The sequence below is a fragment of the Lepidochelys olivacea genome (assembly GCF_965140295.1).
Source record: "Lepidochelys olivacea isolate rLepOli2 genome assembly, chromosome: 8".
Taxonomy (NCBI): domain Eukaryota; kingdom Metazoa; phylum Chordata; order Testudines; family Cheloniidae; genus Lepidochelys; species Lepidochelys olivacea.
In genome coordinates this window covers 13960052-13980404 of record NC_140418.1, presented here as the reverse complement: position 1 = coordinate 13980404, position 20353 = coordinate 13960052, and the positions used below count along the sequence as shown (strand labels likewise).

The window sequence follows — 20353 nt, the reverse complement described above, 5'->3', positions numbered from 1 at the left end:
CATTGGATGAGGTATATCACATGTTAGGCATGTGTAGGACCCACAGATCTTGAAAGGTGTGTTGTGGGGGGTGGTGATCATTGTAGCAGTGGAGATATGTTGAAGAAAAAGATACTGAGCTTGGGGACAGCTGGCTGCAGGCTGTGGCTTACCTCCCCAGAAATCTGTAGACTTGCCATAGAGAAAAGAGAACTACTCTCCTCCCCAATCCCACTTTTCTTTGTTGGTCAGGGTATCTTGGCCCACCAGATGATAGCTTGGAGACAGACCTCCCTGAACTTATCCACAAGGCCCCTACCCTGATCATACTTAAGTTTCCCAAGAGCCCAACTATGGCTTTAGTTGACTTGCATAAAAATTCCTATTTATTATTTCACTTTGCTTTAACCTCCACCTACTGATCTGTCTGTATTTTTCTGTCTTTCGCTGCTCTCAGGCTATGTCTCTTTTTGAATGTCTGGAAAGTACACAGCTCATTAAGGATGCTCCTGTAAAAATAATTTGTTGTGACAAAATATTTCCACAAAACTAAAGCCCTTAAAATATCAGACACACAAGTATTCATTCAGGTGGAGTGGAGTAAACACAGCTATGTTTTGCAAAAAATTTGATTCTCTGGCCAAATTAATATATTGGCTGAAGCTAGAGTGTATCAGTCTGTGCACTAACAATGATCATTTTCAACAGTGCCAAGAGAATATGAAACGCTATCAAATCCAGACAGTAGTAGTAACATCCACTTTGCACATGGGGGAAGTAACATCCACTTTGTAAATGATGGCACAGGGGAAAGGCTCTGGAAAATCAGGCCCAGAGTGTTTAAACAAATTGTTACATTGCATGAGTTGGGGAGCTAAGGGCCTTCTAAAGGATATCCATGTGTGGGGCCAAAGTCTGAATCTGATGCTCAAGTTGAATATACCTTACTCACTGTGTATGAATGAAGTCACTGAGCCAGATCCACCAGTTCCTCAGTAGCACCGATCAGCCAGACAGTTGCCTTAAAGGGACGGCCGAGGATTAGCCAGTGGTGAAGAGCTGACTCTTTCACTCCTCCTTCCTCCAGGTATGGGACAGTTAAGGGCAAGGAGGAATTGGGGCAGAATGCTCTTATGCTGTTTTAAACTATGCTGGGGGCCAATCCAGCCACTAGCCTTGGGAAAGCAAAAAGGTGATTCACAAGTGAATATAAGCTCTTCTCTGCTGGAGATCTACTCCACAGCACTCTTTAAGAAGTAAGGTGCTATTACATCAGAGTAAGAATGTCAGAATCTGTCCCTACGTGATCACTCAGAAAGATGTTTATAGTTGTTGAATAGTTCCACAGTGTTGTTGAATAGTTCCTCTTCACTGTGGAATCCAAAGAGCCAGATTCTTAGCTGGTGTAAACTGGCCTCAATGGAACTATGCTGATTTACACCAGCTGATAGTCTGACCTATACCAAATAATTGGCTTTAAGAGTATTGTGCTATCATGGTATATTTATTTAAGCATTCCAAACTATTTAATACAACAGGAATCAGTTTCTGAAATATGAAATTAGTGATCTGAAGTAATACTCCTACCGATAAAAATAGCCATTTGTCCACACTATGCTGTGAAGCACTACAGCTTAATACAAGAAAATACCATAGTATACTACCAAACATTTTGTTTGTTTTATAATGACTGATAGGCTTTAGGAGGCAAAACTAACTCTATAAGGCTAGATATATCTAACGAATACTAACATAGCACAGTATGATGATGTGAATGTGCAAACCAAGAGCTGTGTTTTTTCCTTTTACAGAGAAAATTCGACATGCTCCATTTCATAACTCTTTGAGAACAAGATTAACATTCAGCATTGCTTACAGGAACGTTTTCAGTGGATTGTCATATATGCCATTTACTAACCATTCACCTGAAGGATGTGGGTCTGATACAGCTCTTCATAGCCGTAGGCGTGACAGGTGTAATTGCCCATGTGAATAGTTGTTACCTTGGTGATGTAGAGGGAATCATCTTCTCCAAAATCCTATAGGTAACCAAAGACAAGAAAGAGGCCTTATTTAGCAAATTTATTTTAAATGTCACACAAGACTAGGCTATCTTTTTCAGCTTGTTTTGATAGGATCTCAACTTGGCAACACAACTTGAATTTTCAGTAGTAAATTTTGGAATGCATAAATCAGTATGTGAGAGGAAATGAGTGACAATTTATGAGTAAGATGATGCAACTAAAGTAATTCAATTGAGTGTGAACTTTTTTGCTTGGTGTTAAAAAGATGCTCGATGCTTGTAAAAAGATGACAGTCTCCAGCCATCTATCAGTAATTTATAGTGGAATTTAATATCTGTCTACTAAGGTTATAAAGCAATCTCTAACTTCTGGGTGAGTTAAAGACCATTTGGATCTATGCTGATCGCTAACACAGTGCATCTTGACCTAGAGTCTCGATGAGAAAGAATTGAAACTAACAGTTATCTATAAAACACCTTATATCAAAAAGGATTTTAAAAACAGCCTAGTTAGGAGGTAAGGAGAAAGAGCATTTCTTTCAAAAATGTTTTGATATTTTTAATTGGTTATGTGCCTTTCCCTAGCTGTCATCTGCAGCAGCTTTACTTATATTTTCTCCATGTGTAAGTTAAAATGAAAGTTATTCCAGAGAATTCTCATGTCTGTGTTGCTAGGTTTGGGTATCTGGATATTTTGCCCTTGTGCTCTGCTTATCAAGTTATTGCAAGTGATCCCAAACAGGACTATATTGGGGAACAATATACACAGCAGCTTCTTTTCTCTCTTCATTAGCATTCAGACTTCTGCTGCTCTAAAATGTTTACACTTTTATGCAAAACCCAGAAGGAAACACGTAAAAAAACATAGTTAATTAGCTCAAAGAATGATTTTTCCTTAATTAGCTCAATGCATGAAGCATGCTAAATGAAATCCTTTGCAGAATTTCGCTGGAGAAGTACAGTAAAATTTCATGCTATGTAATAAGAGGAATACAAAATAAATACAACAGGATGAATAATAAACAGGGTTCAAAATTACTCCACTGGTTAAAACCCAAGAATGTTTGACCAAACTCCAAGTGTGGCTGGATGAAGGAAAGCTGCATATGCAATGTGCAACAGGAAAATCCCCACAGGAAGTTTTATCCGTTATGACAGCCTTTTTAAATACTCCCATTCAGAATAAAATACAATCCATCTGGTTTGTTTGATATGATCTTGAAAAGATACAAAATTTAGTTAAGGGGCCAAATTCTGAGTTACATGTGTCAAACCCTCATATAAGTGAGAACAGTGGAAATCTATGTAGGCCAAAATGTGTGTCTTTGTTCAGGACCAGTGGAGAAAGTTTCCATAGGGATGGGACAGATGCATCCAATGCTGCCCCCCAAACCACAGGCCTGGAGGTGCTGAGGGAAGCTAAGGTCTTGCAGTCAGCAGACTTTACCCCGAGCAAGCCCTTTATCCAGATCCTTCCAGCCACAGTTACTGGGCAGGAGGGCTCTATCATCTCCCATTGCAGGACTGCCACCCCAAGTGTTTCAAAAATTGAGTCAGGATCTCCTACCCTCCTCCAGTCATGAGATTGGTTTTAAAATAATGAGATTTATTTTGTTTTCTGGTTTATTTGTCTTTTTTTATTTGTTTTCTGGTTTCTGAGCCACTAAGGTTCCCTTCTTCATAAAGATTTTTCTCTGCAACCATGAGGGTTAGAAACTGACTTTATTACAAGGTGGAAGCTGAGATTCCCATTCAATCTCTTGATTCCAGAAGCTGGGGCTTAAAGAAAAATATTGCTAACTGACTCTTTTAAATCTCTGTCCCTGAACCACACCAGGCATCAAAGAGGGTACACTATCAATACAGGGCAGACCATGAGTGGGTGAAAAGGTGGCCCTGGAGCTCTGTTAGGTTTTGTACACGTTACAAGATGGAATAAGGAAGTGCGTGAAGCATGAGTGGAGCTTGCCAGTGGGACTAACATGCCCCTTCGTCCCAGATCATGCTCTTTGATGCCTACAACGTCACAGGTGGCAGAAATAACTGCGGACGTGGCTACTGTTGTTTCTGCTAGCATGACCTTAGCACATAAACTATGGTTTTGCCAATGCTTCTTTACAAAGTTGTGTGTCCCCTTCAATTTTTGGTCTGCCTTCAAACATCTACTCAGAATTTGGTCCTAAGGGTGAAATCCAAGCCGCAGTGAAGTCAATGAGAGTTTTGCCATTGACTGCAATGGTGCTAGAATGTCACCCTAAGAGTTTACAATGTATAGTCTGATCTATTGGAAATAGCTAATGGAAAGTTAGGGCCTGAACTTGCAAATGCTACTAAGCATAGTGCATTGATCATTCCCATTGAGCTCAATCACTCTTCTATCATAAATCTGTATTCAGGGAAAAATGTCTGTCTAACAATATAACATGCAAGATGCAACTCAGAAAATTGTATTGCATGACTCCTGGAAACTAGGCCAAAACTTGCATTTGTATTGAAGCAAAGGTCTGTCTTGGGGCACAGCTACACTAGAGTTTACAGCAGCACAGCTGCACCGATGCACTTGAGCCGCTGTAAGATCTCTAATATAACCGCTCTAAGCCAATGGGAAAGAGCTCTCCTGGCCTGCTCAACTACTCCAGCCTCCATGAGCGGCAGCAGCTATGTCAGTGGGAGAAGCTCTCCCACCAACATAGTGCTGTCTACACCGGCACTTATGTTGGTGTAACTTACGTCACTCGGGGGCTGATTTAGTCATAAGTTATACTGATTGTAGGGTACAGTGTAGGGTAGACATAGCCTTTGGTAATCAACGTGCTGAGACTTTCTAAGGTAAAGGGCAAACTCAGGCCACAGATCTAAAAGACAGAAGTAAATCTATATAAAATAGATTCAAATTCCTCCTCTGAATGTGGCAGAAAGAAGATTTGAATCCACATCTGTTACCTCTCCCAAGTGAGTGCCCAAACCACCAGGCTTATGAGTCATTCTCTCTCTTGTTGGCTCAATGAATATTCATGTATTTATAAAAGGTAGAGCAGCTTCAACATGCGACACTGACAGCTAGCTACCTCAAAATAGACTATAGCCAGGTAGTTTGGGCCCTCACCAGAGAAGGTCCTTGAGTTCAAGTCCTTGCTCCAGAGTGGGAATTCAAACCCACTTGAATCCCTTGAATCACAGGCAAGTATCTTAACCACTGGGGTAAAGGTTATAAGGACACACAGAAATACATACACCAAATATTTTCTGGTTTTTCAGATTGCTGGCCAAACCGAAAAAATCAACCATTCACTCAGCTCCAGGTGGCAACCATTGTTAATAAAAAAAAAAAAATTGCACCAGATAAGCAAACTGCATATTATACAGGATATTTAACATTTTTGAAAGCTAATCCTAGTTGCAGCTCAGATTGAGTTTCGATCAATAAAAGTAAGATGGCTACTTTTATGGAATGATTTATATGAAGTTATAGAAAAACAAAACAATAAAATCTTTCTTTCAAATGATGCTTCCTTATAGACATTACTGAATAATGTTTGAAACGCTTGGTTGGTGCTCTGTAATTGTCTTTTTATGGATGATATATTTTCTCTGATGCATACAAATGTATTAGTACAAGCAAAGATCCTTCCAAAAACAAACAGATGCAAGATTATACTATTATTCCTCTCCTCTAATATATTGTTCCTCTAAGAAAAGCTTTTTTCTTAAAAGCATGGTTTTGACTTTTAAAAGCTATTTTCTGATTCTTAAAAAATAAGTTTATCAAATATGATTGAGATAACACCATATTTTAATGTCAAACATAGAGGGGTAATATTTCCAGTGTGTAGGCGGTCATGCATATATAGTAAATCCCCATGACTGAAGATAAGAGCATTATTCAGGATGACCGATATCAAAACCTGGGATTATTACATTCTATCCCAATGAATTATCCCATTCTATCCCATATTGTCTACAGAAAGAACATCGTATTTTTGTAACATTAATGACTGTTTTTTCCTTTTTGCATCTTATGGTTTTCTCTGTTTTTTCCCTATGGACCTTATCAGTTAGTACATCAGAATTTTACATTTACGTATGCACATTGTAACAAACTGGGAAAATATCTGTTCCGTTTATGAATATGATGCATACATTTGCTATGGAGTTAGACCAAAAGGGGTTGTTAAAAGAACAAAGGAAGAAAGATAAAATAATGGCCTAGACAAGGAGCATGCCCACAAACACTCTAGCCCAATAGCAGACTTACAGCCATGAAGAGGTGACTACAGCATTTTGCCAAGGCTGAGAAGAGGGAGATCAAGGGAACTAAGCCATTACAGGACCCAAGGCCTAGAAAAGGGAAGGCGTATGGGTGAGCTAAGGAAGGCTGCCCACGAACTGCCAGTGAGAGCTAGGGTGACTGTCCCGCCCAATTCGGGGCAGATGTTCCTGAAATGCAGAGTTGAAGTCCCATTCCCAAGCCGAATTACTGCAGATTTCCTGTGGCTCCACTCCATACCTGCCTGAGGCTCTTCCTGTCGTCGGGGGGCCTGAGGTGGGTCTTATTCTTTCCCCCCTCCCCCGCGAGAAGGCCTCCCCCCGCTCCTCCTCTCTCTCTGGGGCTCCATGCCTGACCAGTCCAAAAGCCGAAGCTGGGCAGTACTAAGAGACACTAAGGGAACTCCGGCTGTTGTGGGGAGCCCGGGGGGGGGGGCGGATGGAGACACAGGCCAGGGGCTGCTCTTGGGCCCCCCAGCCCCCTGCCTAGGTCAGGTGGAGGGTCCAGGACTCCCCACAGAGGGACATGGTCGCTGGGTGGCTCTTAGCACGGCCTGGCTCTGGATTTCAACCTGGCCAGGGAGTGGGACCTTAGGGGGAAGAGGAGGAGCAGGGACAAAGCCTTGGGGGGAGGTGGGGGTTGGGGGCTCCAGGGGAAAGAGGAGGCGCAAGGGGGTAGGGGGTCTTGCATGTGTCCTGCTTTTGCCTTTTGAAAAAGTGGTCATTCTATTTGCGAGCACACAGCAGAAGTCACTCTTGTAGCTCGCAAGGCAACACACAGACAGAGGACATGCTGCAAGCAGGACAGTCTGCTCCTCCCAGCCAGACATGGAGTTTGGCTGACCTGAGGGGAACTTATAGAAGCTGTTAGGAAAGATTAAAGTGTAACTAAGACTCATGTATATAGATCGCTTATTGTTTTTACTCTTTGCTCTGTGTGCTTGGACCTTTTGGGGGAATGAATAAATAATGCTTTGCTTTGAAGAGACATTTTGTGAGTCACTTTAATCAGCTCACAGGTCCCCAAAGTGAAAGGGCTTACAGGTGCCTAACACAGTTGGGCCTGTTGCGTTATCATGGTTGAGAAACAGGGAGACTACTTCCCAGAGAGCCAGTCTAAAAGTGTCTGGACTGCATGGTTCCAGCAGTGAGGTACAGGAAACCAAGCACCTAATGGGGTCTAAGGTGCCATTTGCCCTAGAACGGTGATATGCATGCACCCACCCTATCTCAGAAGAACATTATGTAGGTTGAAAAGTCAAGCATTGAAAGTTAGGTAATGACAGAATTAAAGTTGCCTTTGTATGTGGTACATTCTAATAATCTCATTATAAAACAACTGTTAAATGTTTTAGTAAAAATCCTTGTTTTTCAGCAGGTTCATGACTGATAAGTTCAAGCCGTGACAGAGGGCAAACTGTCTTATTCTACAACCTGTATCACTTTTTCCCCTCTTGGAAATAAAAAATGCTGTACTTCCTTGTGAGTATCATTTACATTTTGCAGGGACCCTTCAAAAAAAGGATTGATAATTCACTCTCTGGATACATTCAAACTTTGCAAAATTAAAAGCCAGTGTTTTAAATTGATCAGAGCCTGCTATTATATTTAGCAATCTTAAAGTCATGACCATACACAGTCAATTTTAAAACAAAACTACTCTAGACAAATGACACACGCCTTTTCTGTGTTCCATTTCCCTTCCATCTGTACTGATTACCAGGATTTTGCATGTTTATTTATCCTACTTCTCCTTCCCAATACATTCATTGACATCACGATCTGCTAAGGTTCTGAGACATCACATTTAAAGAAGTGTAAACTTTTGTTTGTAAATCCAGTTCACATTTTGCCACAGGTGAAACAATTTCATTCACAATTCCACCATGATTTCAACAATTTCCATCCCACCATCAACCTCAGCCTGGTCCAGTCCACACAAGAGATCCACTTCCTGGACACTACAGTGCTAATAAACAATGGTCACATAAACACCACCCTATACCGGAAACCTACTGACCGCTATTCCTACCTGCATGCCTCCAGCTTTCACCCTGACCACACCACACGATCCATCATCTACAGCCAAGCTCTGCGATACAACCGCATTTGCTCCAACCCCTCAGACAGAGACAAACACCTACAAGATCTCTGTCAAGCTTTCTTACAACTACAATACCCACCTGCGGAAGTAAAGAAACAGATTGATAGAGCCAGAAGAGTTCCCAGAAGTTACCTGCTACAGGACAGGCCTAACAAAGAAAATAACAGAACGCCACTAGCCGTCAGCTTCAGCCCCCAACTAAAACCCCTCCAACGCATTATTAAGGATCTACAACCTATCCTAAAGGATGACCCAACACTCTCACAAATCTTGGGAGACAGGCCAGTCCTTGCCTACAGACAGCCCCGCAACCTGAAGCAAATACTCACCAACAACCACATACCACACAACAGAACCACTAACCCAGGAACTTATCCTTGCAACAAAGCCCGTTGCCAACTGTGCCCACATATCTATTCAGGGGACACCATCACAGGGCCTAATAACATCAGCCACACTATCAGAGGCTCGTTCACCTGCACATCAACCAATGTGATATATGCCATCATGCCCCTCTGCCATTTACATTGGTCAAACTGGACAGTCTCTACGTACAAGAATACATGGACACAAATCAGATGTCAAGAATTATAACATTCATAAAGACAGGTTTCAGAGTAACAGCCGTGTTAGTCTGTATTCGCAAAAAGAAAAGGAGTACTTGTGGCACCTTAGAGACTAACCAATTTATTTGAGCATGAGCTTTCGTGAGCTACAGCTCACTTCATCGGATGCATACCGTGGAAACCAGTCGGAGAACACTTCAATCTCTCTGGTCACGCAATCACAGACATGAAGGTCGCTATCTTAAAACAAAAAAACTTCAAATCCAGACTCTACTGAGAAACTGCTGAATTGGAATTCATTTGCAAATTGGATACTATTAATTTAGGCTTAAATAGAGACTGGGAGTGGCTAAGTCATTATGCAAGGTAGCCTATTTCCCCTTGTTTTTTCCTACCCCCCCCCCCCAGATGTTCTGGTTTAACTTGGATTTAAACTTGGAGAGTGGTCAGTTTGGATGAGCTATTACCAGCAGGAGAGTGAGTTTGTGTGTGTATGGGGGTGGGGGGGGGTGAGAAAACCTGGATTTGTGCTGGAAATGGCCCACCTTGATTATCATGCACATTGTAGGGAGAGTGGTCACTTTGGATGAGCTATTACCAGCAGGATAGTGAGTTTGTGTGTGTGGTTTTTGGGAGGGGGGTGAGAACACCTGGATTTGTGCAGGAAATGGCCCAACTTCATTATCATGCACATTGTGTAGAGAGTTGTCACTTTGGATGGGCTATCACCAGCAGGAGAGTGAATTTGTGTGTGGGGGGGGGGGGGTGGAGGTGAGAAAACCTGGATTTGTGCTGGAAATGGCCCAACCTGATGATCACTTTAGATAAGCTATTACCAGCAGGACAGTGGGGTGGAAGGAGGTATTGTTTCATATTCTCTGTGTGTATATAAAGTCTGCTGCAGTTTCCACGGTATGCATCCGATGAAGTGAGCTGTAGCTCATGAAAGCTCATGCTCAAATAAATTGGTTAGTCTCTAAGGTGCCACAAGTACTCCTTTTCTTTTATTCACAACCCAATATGTGATTGTAATGTCACAAGTCCTGTACTGCTACATAAGTGAATGAAGCTGAGAGAAAGGGAATGAGTAGCAAAATTTGACTCATTGGGTTCAATCCTCAGTGTGACCCAGCTTTCTGCTTGTGCACCTAAGAGCAGGTGAAAGGTTCAAAGGAGGCATTGATGTTTTTCTGGCTTCCAGTCCTGGAAGGCAGTTTGGCCCACAGTGCATATTAGAATAGGCTCATGGCTGCTTAAAGTGTGTGTATCTCTGACACTGAGGTGGGAGAACTGGGTGACGTAGAACCAGCTACACTGACTCTGTGTTACCTAAGAAAGCTTGTACAGTATACAAAGGGGAATGCCCAGCTGCCCTTCTAGGGCAGGTTTGAGGTCCCTTTGCCCTGCCAGAGTGATGCAAAGGGCAATTAGCACATATTAAGATTGTGTGTATTTTATAGAATGATTTGTAATTGTTTAAGCAAAAATAATTTGGCTTTACAAAAATAAAAAGGGAGAAATAATGGAAAAACTATAGCCCGGTGTCATGAGTGAAAGCATTCTTTCTGTGCAGGGCTAGTACCACCTAATTTTTTAATTTTCAAAGATAAACTTGTGCAATCCCAAGTATCTACTTTGTTGAACAAATACTCTGAGCATGTACAAACTGGTCTCTTTCTGTAAGCAAATAGCCAGGTAGACGCTAACTGCTAATCTGCCTGCACATCCATAGTATCATCATGTGCAAATAAGATGTTTGACCATATTTGAAAACCTGAGTACATTGTGTGAACAGACCAAAAATGTACATCATGTACTATTATAATTACTGAACAGTATTAGTGCTCCTAGTAGTGAACAAAGCAAACACAAACTCCTGGTTCTTTCACCCAGGTCTCTCATTTTGAGACATATAATTAATTTAATCACAGCTGCCTCAGTTCCACATACCTTTGATGTCCCTTGCTTTTATTACTGAAAATTATTTACATCAGAAATAAAGAATCCTACAACTGTGGTTACTGAGTTATTTACACTAAAGGAATGAATCCCACAGCACTTTTCCGATTATCCTGCATGAATAATCATAGTAATGTACAGCTGGAAGGGAGCTTGAGAAGTCATGAAGTCCGACCTTTGCACTCAGAGCCAAGTAAATCTAGAGTAGACCATCCCTGACAGTTGTTTGTCCAACCTGTTCTTAAAAACCTCCAGAACTGGGGATGCCACAACCTCCCTTGGAAGCCTATTCCATGGCTTAATTGCCCATCGAGTTAGAATTTTTTTCCTAATACCTAATTTAAATCTTCCTGGCTGCAGATTAAGCCTCTTTTCCTTCATAGTCTTTGTATGGTCTTCATTTTGGATCTTTCTCACACACTGTACATCACTGGATGTGGGCTTTGGCAGGGTGAGAGGTATGCCTTTACCAAACTATTCTGTCACAGCCTTTACGCATACCATATTGTGGTCTAGCCTCACAGCAGAGAAGAATTTTATGCACATCTTTCTTTAGTGGGTTGTTGCTGAAATACTTCATAGGAAAACTGTATTAGAGATGGACTTGTATGTGGTATGGACGATCACTTGGACATATTTAGTTCTTTCCTCTGTCACTAACTCTTAGCAAAAGGAACCACTGTGATTCATCTTGAAAAAAGGGTGGGAATGGATCAGGGACATCACACTGGGAATATGCACTGTGTGGGCCACCGCCGTGCTCAAACTTGCTGTGTAACAGGGGCAGGTGCGGTGGGCCATAAGAGAGGGGACAGGAAGATCCATTGCTACATAGTGCATCATGTCGGACCTCCCTGAGTGGTGGACACTTCTAGTGGAATATAGGGCTACTTCAGCATTTGGAATGGCTCTGCAGACTCAAGGGGACCATCCTTCTGCCTTCCTCCTACATATCTGACCAATGCCTGGCCTGGAGCTAGATGTTAGGCTAAGGTAGCAAGGACACAGAGGGAACTCCAAGTTACAAATGCAGTTATGGCTTTGAATTCTGAACACCCCCAAGTTTAGTCTTTGCTGGTTTGGCCGATTGTAAAGATTTGTACACCTTCCATCAGAGTTTGAATTTTAAATTCACCCAAACTTCAGAGGAGATCAGATCTGAGGGTTTGGTTTGAGCCCAACTCTATTTATAATATTTATGTCTGAAAACATCTGGATTATCTAAAAATGCTTCTGCCTGCTGCCTTGTGTACCTAGTGAAAACATTGTGTGCCCCACACCCCTCCCATTGTGCTGACCCAGAGTTTTAAATCCTACTCATCCTTGATTTTAACTAGCATCAGCTTCCCAACGCTGATAAATACCTGTCTAAAGGGTGACTGAAAAGGCCCTGTGGATTTCTAATTCGATGATGATAAAGAGCTACCAATGCCAGTAATTACTAGCAGCTGTCAAAGGGTTGATATCAAGGCCTAGCAACATATACAACCTCAGCTAATGATATTCTTGTCATTTGAGTCCATCAGAACTTACATGATATGAAACACCCCATGTAAAAGCAAGAACAAAGGATCACCATTTGAGCTGTTAAATGCATTTCATAGACTGGATGAGACATGATCTCCTGTCCACTGTCTCTCTAGAACTGAGGTTTTTCAAACCCACTGATTACAGCATTTCAGGGCTGATTTTATGCCTCACTATGCAATGTATTTCTCACTAAAGGTAAAGAAACAGTGCCAGTATTTATTGATGACCACTATTGTGATTAAAATTTGGTGAATTCTTTTTTTTTTGTATTCTGAAAATCTTGCTTGATCTTCAGAGTCCCAGAAACAGCCATCTGATAATTTTTAAAACAAAATGTACCCAGAAATTTAATGAGATTATAATTACAATGCAAACTCTACAACATCTATCACTTTGAAAATAATTTCTCCACACTAACCAAATGTCTCATCTTTTTTACAATAGATTCATGAGTGATTCATATAAAAACTAAATTAGTCATGGACTCTTAAATCATTTTCTTTTGCCCTTTTAATAATTCATTTCCAGAGACAAGCTGAGAACTTATGCTTCATTAGAATTATTTGTTCTTGATTTTAAACATGCTTATTGTGACAGATATGGCAATCTCCTAAAATATCTTTGAGAGATCTTACTATATTAATTTTATGTATCACTGTGAGCCAGGGATTGAATGTACTTTCATGGGGGAGGGTTACCACAGCCTATCAGGGACTAAGAACAGTGAAGGATGATTAGGCAAATTCACTCTGGTTGTAACATCTCCAGAGACGTATCACTACCTGGAGAGGCTCATAGACAAACACCTGTCAGGGATAGTGTGATCTGCCAAATTGACAGAACCCTCTGTCCCAGGCAGCTGGGTGGCAATCCTTCCAGATGGAAAGACTGATACCTACTAGAGCCTGAGGTTGGATTTGGCAGGGGTGATCTAATAAGCTTATTAGCATGAATATGGTTTCTTTTCTTATTTTTAATATGTTTTCTCTGTCATGCTTTAACTCTAAGAATAACTATGCTTGCTTAGAAACAGCTGTGTGGTAACTCATAACTGCTGGCAATTACATTATTCATAGCCTTTGAAGAGTAAGCAAAGTGCAGATGCAGGCCTGTTTAGACAGTCTGGCTTGCTGGGAATAAGTGTAGACAGGGGACTGTGCAGCCTGGAAAAACCCCGGGCAAGAGGGAGAGACACGTGGGTCTCTACCCAGGAGAGGAGCTAGGAGCCTAGAATTGGGTGCCTGTGGTGGACCATGGAGGAGGAATACTGGTGCACTTGCCCTGAACTGTGACATTTATCTTTTCAATAATTTAAATGGGGTTAAATTCAGCCTTTAACAAATGCAAGAAAGCTACTGCAAAGGCAGCCTGATGGAGAATTTAGTTTTTCTTTTTCTATTATTGTACTAATAAGACATTTTTTCTGATAGACACATATGGAAAGGGGGCATTTTCCGGAGCTTCTTTATTATACTGTAGATAATAACTGACTTCTACATGCTCCATGAATTTAATACATATTCAAAGTCAATACTATAATAATAATCAAGGAGCAGACTTCCTGATGAGTTACCTCGGAATGAAGGTGTTACCATATCAATAGTCTTAAGATGTAATGCCTGATGGCAGAGGGCAGGCAAGGGGGTGTTCCAGAACAGAAGTCAAGGGTGAGCAAGTGGTCAGGTAGCTGGCAGGTCAATCCGTGTCAGGGGCAATGGTCAGAATTCTCATAGAGGTGAGTAGCCAGAAGATCCAATCTAACGGGCCCAGTCAGTGGGTCTGGGGAGGTGACGTGGGGCAAGCCAGCAAGTCAACAGGGTAAGGTGGTCTAGGCAGCAACCAGCAGGCACCGATCTGTTGTTCAGACCGCTTCCTCTTCCTGTTATGGACTTTATATAGTCCAGACACCTAGTGAGAGTGCTGCCTATCCATCCAGTCAGGGGCCTGAGGTGTGGCTGCTGTGGGCTTGTAGACGTTTAGCACTAAGGCTGTTGGTCAGGGGTAGCGGTTCAGTGCATCTCCGTAACACAATGACTAAGGATGCCGCCAAAGGACCTGGCAGGACTGGATTCAATGCTGGTGTCCTGACAGATGCCTTTAATAGTTCACTGTACCAGAAATTCCAGAAGAAAGCAAATCACCAGTCCCAGATGATGCACTTGTGCAATGGTATATCATGGGAGGAGATTTCTTTTTGACTCCAACCAATAATCATCTTATACTCTGAACCATAAGAATTGACCGTCGTTGACATTTTTATTCGAGCTACTGTAACTATCTTTGTTCATTTGTGTGTGAAATCATTGAAGTCCAATGATCTCAATGGGTCAGGATTTCAACCTAAGATTGAATCAATTTTTTGATCTTATTATCCTATTTGCCTCAATACCTTGCAGCAGTGAGTTCCCTCAGTTAATTTATTTCTCCCTTTTAATTTTAGGAGATCTCTGTTGCGTTCATGGCTCTGCTTCTCTGGTATGTTGTGAAGCTTTAATAAGTAATGTTTTCAGATTAATTCAGATTCTCAGATGGAATGTGCTGTAAAAAACAAAACATGCGTGCATATTTGTATACTTACCTGTTTTTACACACACACACAAAACAGAGTGTATCTGATCCATCTATAGCGGGATTACATCTGACATTCCAAATTTCTCAGAAGCTTCAAACACCTGCCATCTGTTTTTTAAACAAACCACAAGCATAATATTTTCTTCTTCCTCCCCAAATGTGGACTTTTTCTGCCCAAAATTACATAGATTTGATGTTAAGGACAGACAATAACCTGTCATTCAATCCTGCAGGTTTAAAGTCTGTTATATTGTGACTCTTCTTGGCGAAAAATGTGAGTGTTCCAAATTTAGCGGCAAGTATCATATATCCCACTGGAAAGTGACACTCTTCCCATTTCAATGGCATAAACCTCTTGCGTGAAATCCTGGCCCTATTAAAGTCAATGTCAAACTCCAATTAACTTTAATAGGGCCAGATTTTCACTCAGGTAGGTCATGAAATCAGACCCTTTTAGATATTCTATCCCCCACTTTATCTACCATCTGCCTACCTAATCTAAGTGTCCACATAGCTCTATGTATTTCTAAAATGCTTATTAGTGATTTATTGTCACCAATATTTTATTACTTTCTTTGTACTCACACACTGAGCTATTTTCTCTGTAATGAATACTGGGATAATTATTTAAAAATGTGCATACAGAAAAGTCTCATGAAGAAGGGAGGGAAGAGCAATCCTAATTCACTACAAAGTCTCTGCTAATATACACCTCTGCTAACACATTCTGCTCCCTGGTTGCTCCTTTTGGGAATTACGATCAAATTATTAATGTTTAGATTGTAAAGAGGTTTGGAACAAACAAGGTATTGCTCTTATTTCCTGTAATCAGACAGTTTCTAATAATAGTTGTGATGGGAGGACTATGGATGGCAAGTGTTCAGGGATAGCATCAGGAAAAGAGATTTAACATCTGCTCACTAGTGCATTTGAAAAAAGAAAAGAGAAAAATTAAAGTCTCCTGAATAATATAAACAGTTCAGACCTCCTGGAATTGTGATGTTTCAGAATATGCAGAGATACACCTGCATCAAGTTTACCTTGTCTCAAAGATATATATTTGTTTCCCTAATGTAGTCTGGGAAAAGAACATTACTGCTGAACAACATATTCAAACAACGTGACTCACCATCTAAAAGTGCAAAACCCACAGATTCTGTTAGCTGAAATCATTAATTCAAATTGGTATTCACTCTCCTTGTCTACACTAGACATTGTGAACTTTATTCTGACATTTTATACTGACATGTACACACACCTCCCTGCCTCCCCAGCTTTGGAACGCCACAAAGGTCTCCCCACTGAGTTGACTCCAAGTTGCTCCTCATGGGGACGGCATCCTTCTCCTAAGGAACAAAGTTTCTGTTCACCTTCCAGAACCTATGGATTTCAATGGGCGTGTCTGAGGCACAGTGCCATGCTTGAAGAAACCCTTTGCCTTCCCTCTAGCTCTGTGGTCCACTGTCCCACTATTTTCCTTCCCTTTAAAGGAGGTGTGTGTGTGGGGGGGTGTATCTTCACTGCTGAGAGGGTACCTACAGCTTTATTACCTTTTCTGAATAATCTCAGGACTATGGAGGGAGTAGATGTACATCACACCATGGGCCTAGCTCTACTAGCTACTTACTTAGATTGTAGACTCTTTGAGGTAGGGAATTGGCACTACATTAGCCTGGAAAAGGGCTAATGTAGTGCCAATCTTTAAAAAAGGGAAGAAGGAAGATCCTGGGAACTACAGGCCAGTCAGCCTCACTTCAGTCCCCGGAAAAATCATGAAGCAGGTCCTCAACGAATCAATCCTGAAGCACTTAGAGGAGAGGAAAGTGATCAGGAACAGTCAGCATGGATTCACCAAGGGAAGGTCATGCCTGACTAATCTAATCGCCTTCTATGATGAGATTACTGGTTCTGTGGATGAAGGGAAAGCAGTGGATGTATTGTTTCTTGACTTTAGCAAAGCTTTTGACACGGTCTCCCACAGTATACTTGTAAGCAAGTTAAAGAAGTACGGACTGGATGAATGCACTATAAGGTGCGTAGAAAGTTGGCTAGATTGTCGGGCTCAACAGGTAGTGATCAATGGCTCCATGTCTAGTTGGCAGCCGGTGTCAAGTGGAGTGCCCAGGCGTCAGTCCTGGGGCCGGTTTTGTTCAATATCTTCATAAATGATCTGGAGGATGGTGTGGATTGCACTCTCAGCAAATTTGCGGATGATACTAAACTGGGAGCAGTGGTAGATACGCTGGAGGGCAGGGATAGGATACAGAGGGACCTAGACAAATTGGAGGATTGGGCCAAAAGAAATCTGATGAGGTTCAATAAGGATAAGTGCAGGGTCCTGCACTTAGGACGGAAGAACCCAATGCACAGCTACAGACTAGGGATCGAATGGCTAGGCAGCAGTTCTGCGGAAAAGGACCTAGGGGTGACAGTGGACAAGAAGCTGGATATGAGTCAGCAGTGTGCCCTTGTTGCCAAGAAGGCCAATGGCATTTTGGGATGTATAAGTAGGGGCATAGCGAGCAGATCGAGGGACGTGATCGTCCCCCTCTATTCGACATTGGTGAGGCCTCATCTGGAGTACTGTGTCCAGTTTTGGGCCCCACACTACAAGAAGGATGTGGATAAATTGGGAAGAGTCCAGTGAAGGGCAACAAAAATTATTAGGGGTCTGGAACACATGACTTAGGAGGAGAGGCTGAGGGAACTGGGATTGTTTAGTCTGCTGAAGAGAAGAATGAGGGGGGATTTGATAGCTGCTTTCAACTACCTGAGAGGTGGTTCCAGAGAGGATGATTCTAGACTATTCTCAGTGGTAGAAGAGGACAGGACAAGGAGTAATGGTCTCAAGTTGCAGTGGGGGAGGTTTAGGTTGGATATTAGGAAAAACTTTTTCACTAGGAGGGTGGTGAAACACTGGAATGCGTTGCCTAGGGAGGTGGTGGAATCTCCTTCCTTAGAAGTTTTTAAGGTCAGGCTTGACAAAGCCCTGGCTGGGATGATTTAATTGGGGATTGGTCCTGCTTTTGAGCAGGGGGTTGGACTAGATGACCTCCTGAGGTCCCTTCCAACCCTGATATTCTATGATTCTATGATTCTAATATCATTTTGTTCCCCATCTGTACAACACCTAGCAGAATGGAGTCCTGGTCAATGACTAGGTTTTTTAGGTCCTACCTCAATACACATAATAATATTAATTAATAGCGACCCCCCCATCCCTCATGCAATTACTGGACTCCACAGAGAACTCTCTTTGGGGTCCAAAGGACAGGGACAGTGTATGTGGCCGATCTCTATGCCTTTCCATGCAGGACACGAGAGGGGAACTGCCTGAACCAGTGATGCAATTTAGGTACCAGAAGTAGGAAGGCTCATCTTTCATTTAGGCTCAGCTCTCATCTTGAGAGCTTCTGGAACTTCTGGGGTTCTAATGCTTTGAAATAATTCCAACACCGGGCTAAACACCGTTGGGGCTAGAGTGTATCTTGTTTTGCATAGACGCATGAAGTGGGGATGAGACTGGAAGGCAAGTTCTCCTCTGCCTTGCAGCACTGCAAAGGGTGAGGCACTCCTTAGCCAGGGACAACGGAAACCCAAAAGGAGAAAGGGGTGTTGAGGCATGTGCCTGTTTCTACTCAACAATGACTAGCAGGAGGCACTGAAGAGGGGAGCCTGACCTGTACTCTTTCAAAGCAGCAGACACACTCCCAGAGACATTCTAAATAAATAACAAGGCCCCAGATTGTACTGTTCATGGTAAAGACAGAGGATGGTTCAAAACCCCTTGTTGATCTAAATTTTCATCATACATGTTGATGTTTTACTGAGAACAAAACGGTCTTACGTTCTAAGACTGTGCGCTTCAAAGGACAAAACAAACAGCCAGCTGTTTCTCATGTTGATATTTTTGTGGTTGCACTGACAACCTATTTAATTTTAGCCTCTGAACCAGAAAAGAAATATTCCATTGAAGGCACCAAATAGATACAAGATCTGTGAACCTCATTATGATGCTAGTACAAGAGATTATGTATCCTGAAAACATCATAAATATCAATTTTGCATTTAACCTTCACCATCCAGGGCCTAGAAGGACCTAATTCGCTTGCTAGGTATTGTATGACCAATTGCAATTTCTTAATCTTTGACTTTAAAGAAAGAAGCTTCTCTCAAACTGTACAACATGCCATAATTTCCTCACATCACTTGATTACTGTATAATCTAAGATGGCATGAGAGCTTGATCGTTTTAATAGCCTCTGTTCCATCAGCAAGGGTGTTCAGAAGGGTTACTCCCGTGTGACCTTTATATTAGTTAACAATGGAAACTACTTTAAGAACAAACAGGACTATTCCTCCTTCATACAGCCTGCTCCTATGAGAAGTTTAACTTAATTATCACATGGGCTGTTAACTCTAGAATGGATTTCAAAATCACACATTTAAGATGGATTTTTAAGAGCAGATTTATTATATACATCCTAAGGGGTCTGTGGATTGGATCCGGAATTAGCCAAAATAAGGTGGATGTGTATGGGGAATGGATCTTGCAAAATAGAGGGATATGCGTGGATGTGGGAGGAGAACACATATCTGAAATATGATTTTCCATCCTTGTCATCAGCAGCTGACTCAAGTGCATATCTTTAATTACTCCAGCAACAGAGTGTGAGCAACTAGTTACATGGGGAGCAGTTCCTGTGCACTTGCTACAAGGAATCCAGGTTTTGCCATGTCAAGGTTCCTTCCCCACTCTGAACGCTAGGGTACATATGTGGGGACCTGCATGAAAAACCTCCTAAGCTTATCTTTACCAGCTTAGGTCAAAACTTCCCCAAGGTACAAAATATTCCACCCTTTGTCCTTGGATTGGCCGCTACCACCACCAAACTAATACTGGTTACTGGGGAAGAGCTGTTTGGAAACATCTTTCCCCCCAAAATACTTCCCAAAACCTTGCACCCCACTTCCTGGACAAGGTTTGGTAAAAAGCCTCACCAATTTGCCTAGGTGATTACAGACCCAGACCCTTGGATCTTAAGAACAATGAACAATCCTCCCAACACTTGCACCCCCCCTTTCCTGGGAAATGTTGGATAAAAAGCCTCACCAATTTGCATAGGTGACCACAGACCCAAACCCTTGGATCTGAGAACAATGAAAAAGCATTCAGTTTTCTTACAAGAAGACTTTTACTAGAAATAGAAATAAATAGAAGTAAAGAAATCACCTCTGTAAAATCAGGATGGTAGATACCTTACAGGGTAATTAGATTCAAAACATAGAGAATCCTTCTAGGCAAAACCTTAAGTTACAAAAAAGATACACAGACAGAAATAGTTATTCTATTCA

General features: G+C 41.8%; 1 protein-coding gene across 1 annotated transcript in view; it reads right to left on the bottom strand.

Annotated features, from left to right (window-relative positions):
- Positions 1–20353, bottom strand: part of FSTL4 (follistatin like 4) — a 490942-nt gene that overhangs the window by 48422 nt on the left and 422167 nt on the right. Inside the window, exon 9 of the mRNA XM_084635901.1 lies at positions 1898–2018. Within this exon, the coding sequence (XP_084492027.1) occupies positions 1898–2018 (121 nt within the window). The remainder of the gene's footprint in view (positions 1–1897; positions 2019–20353) is intronic.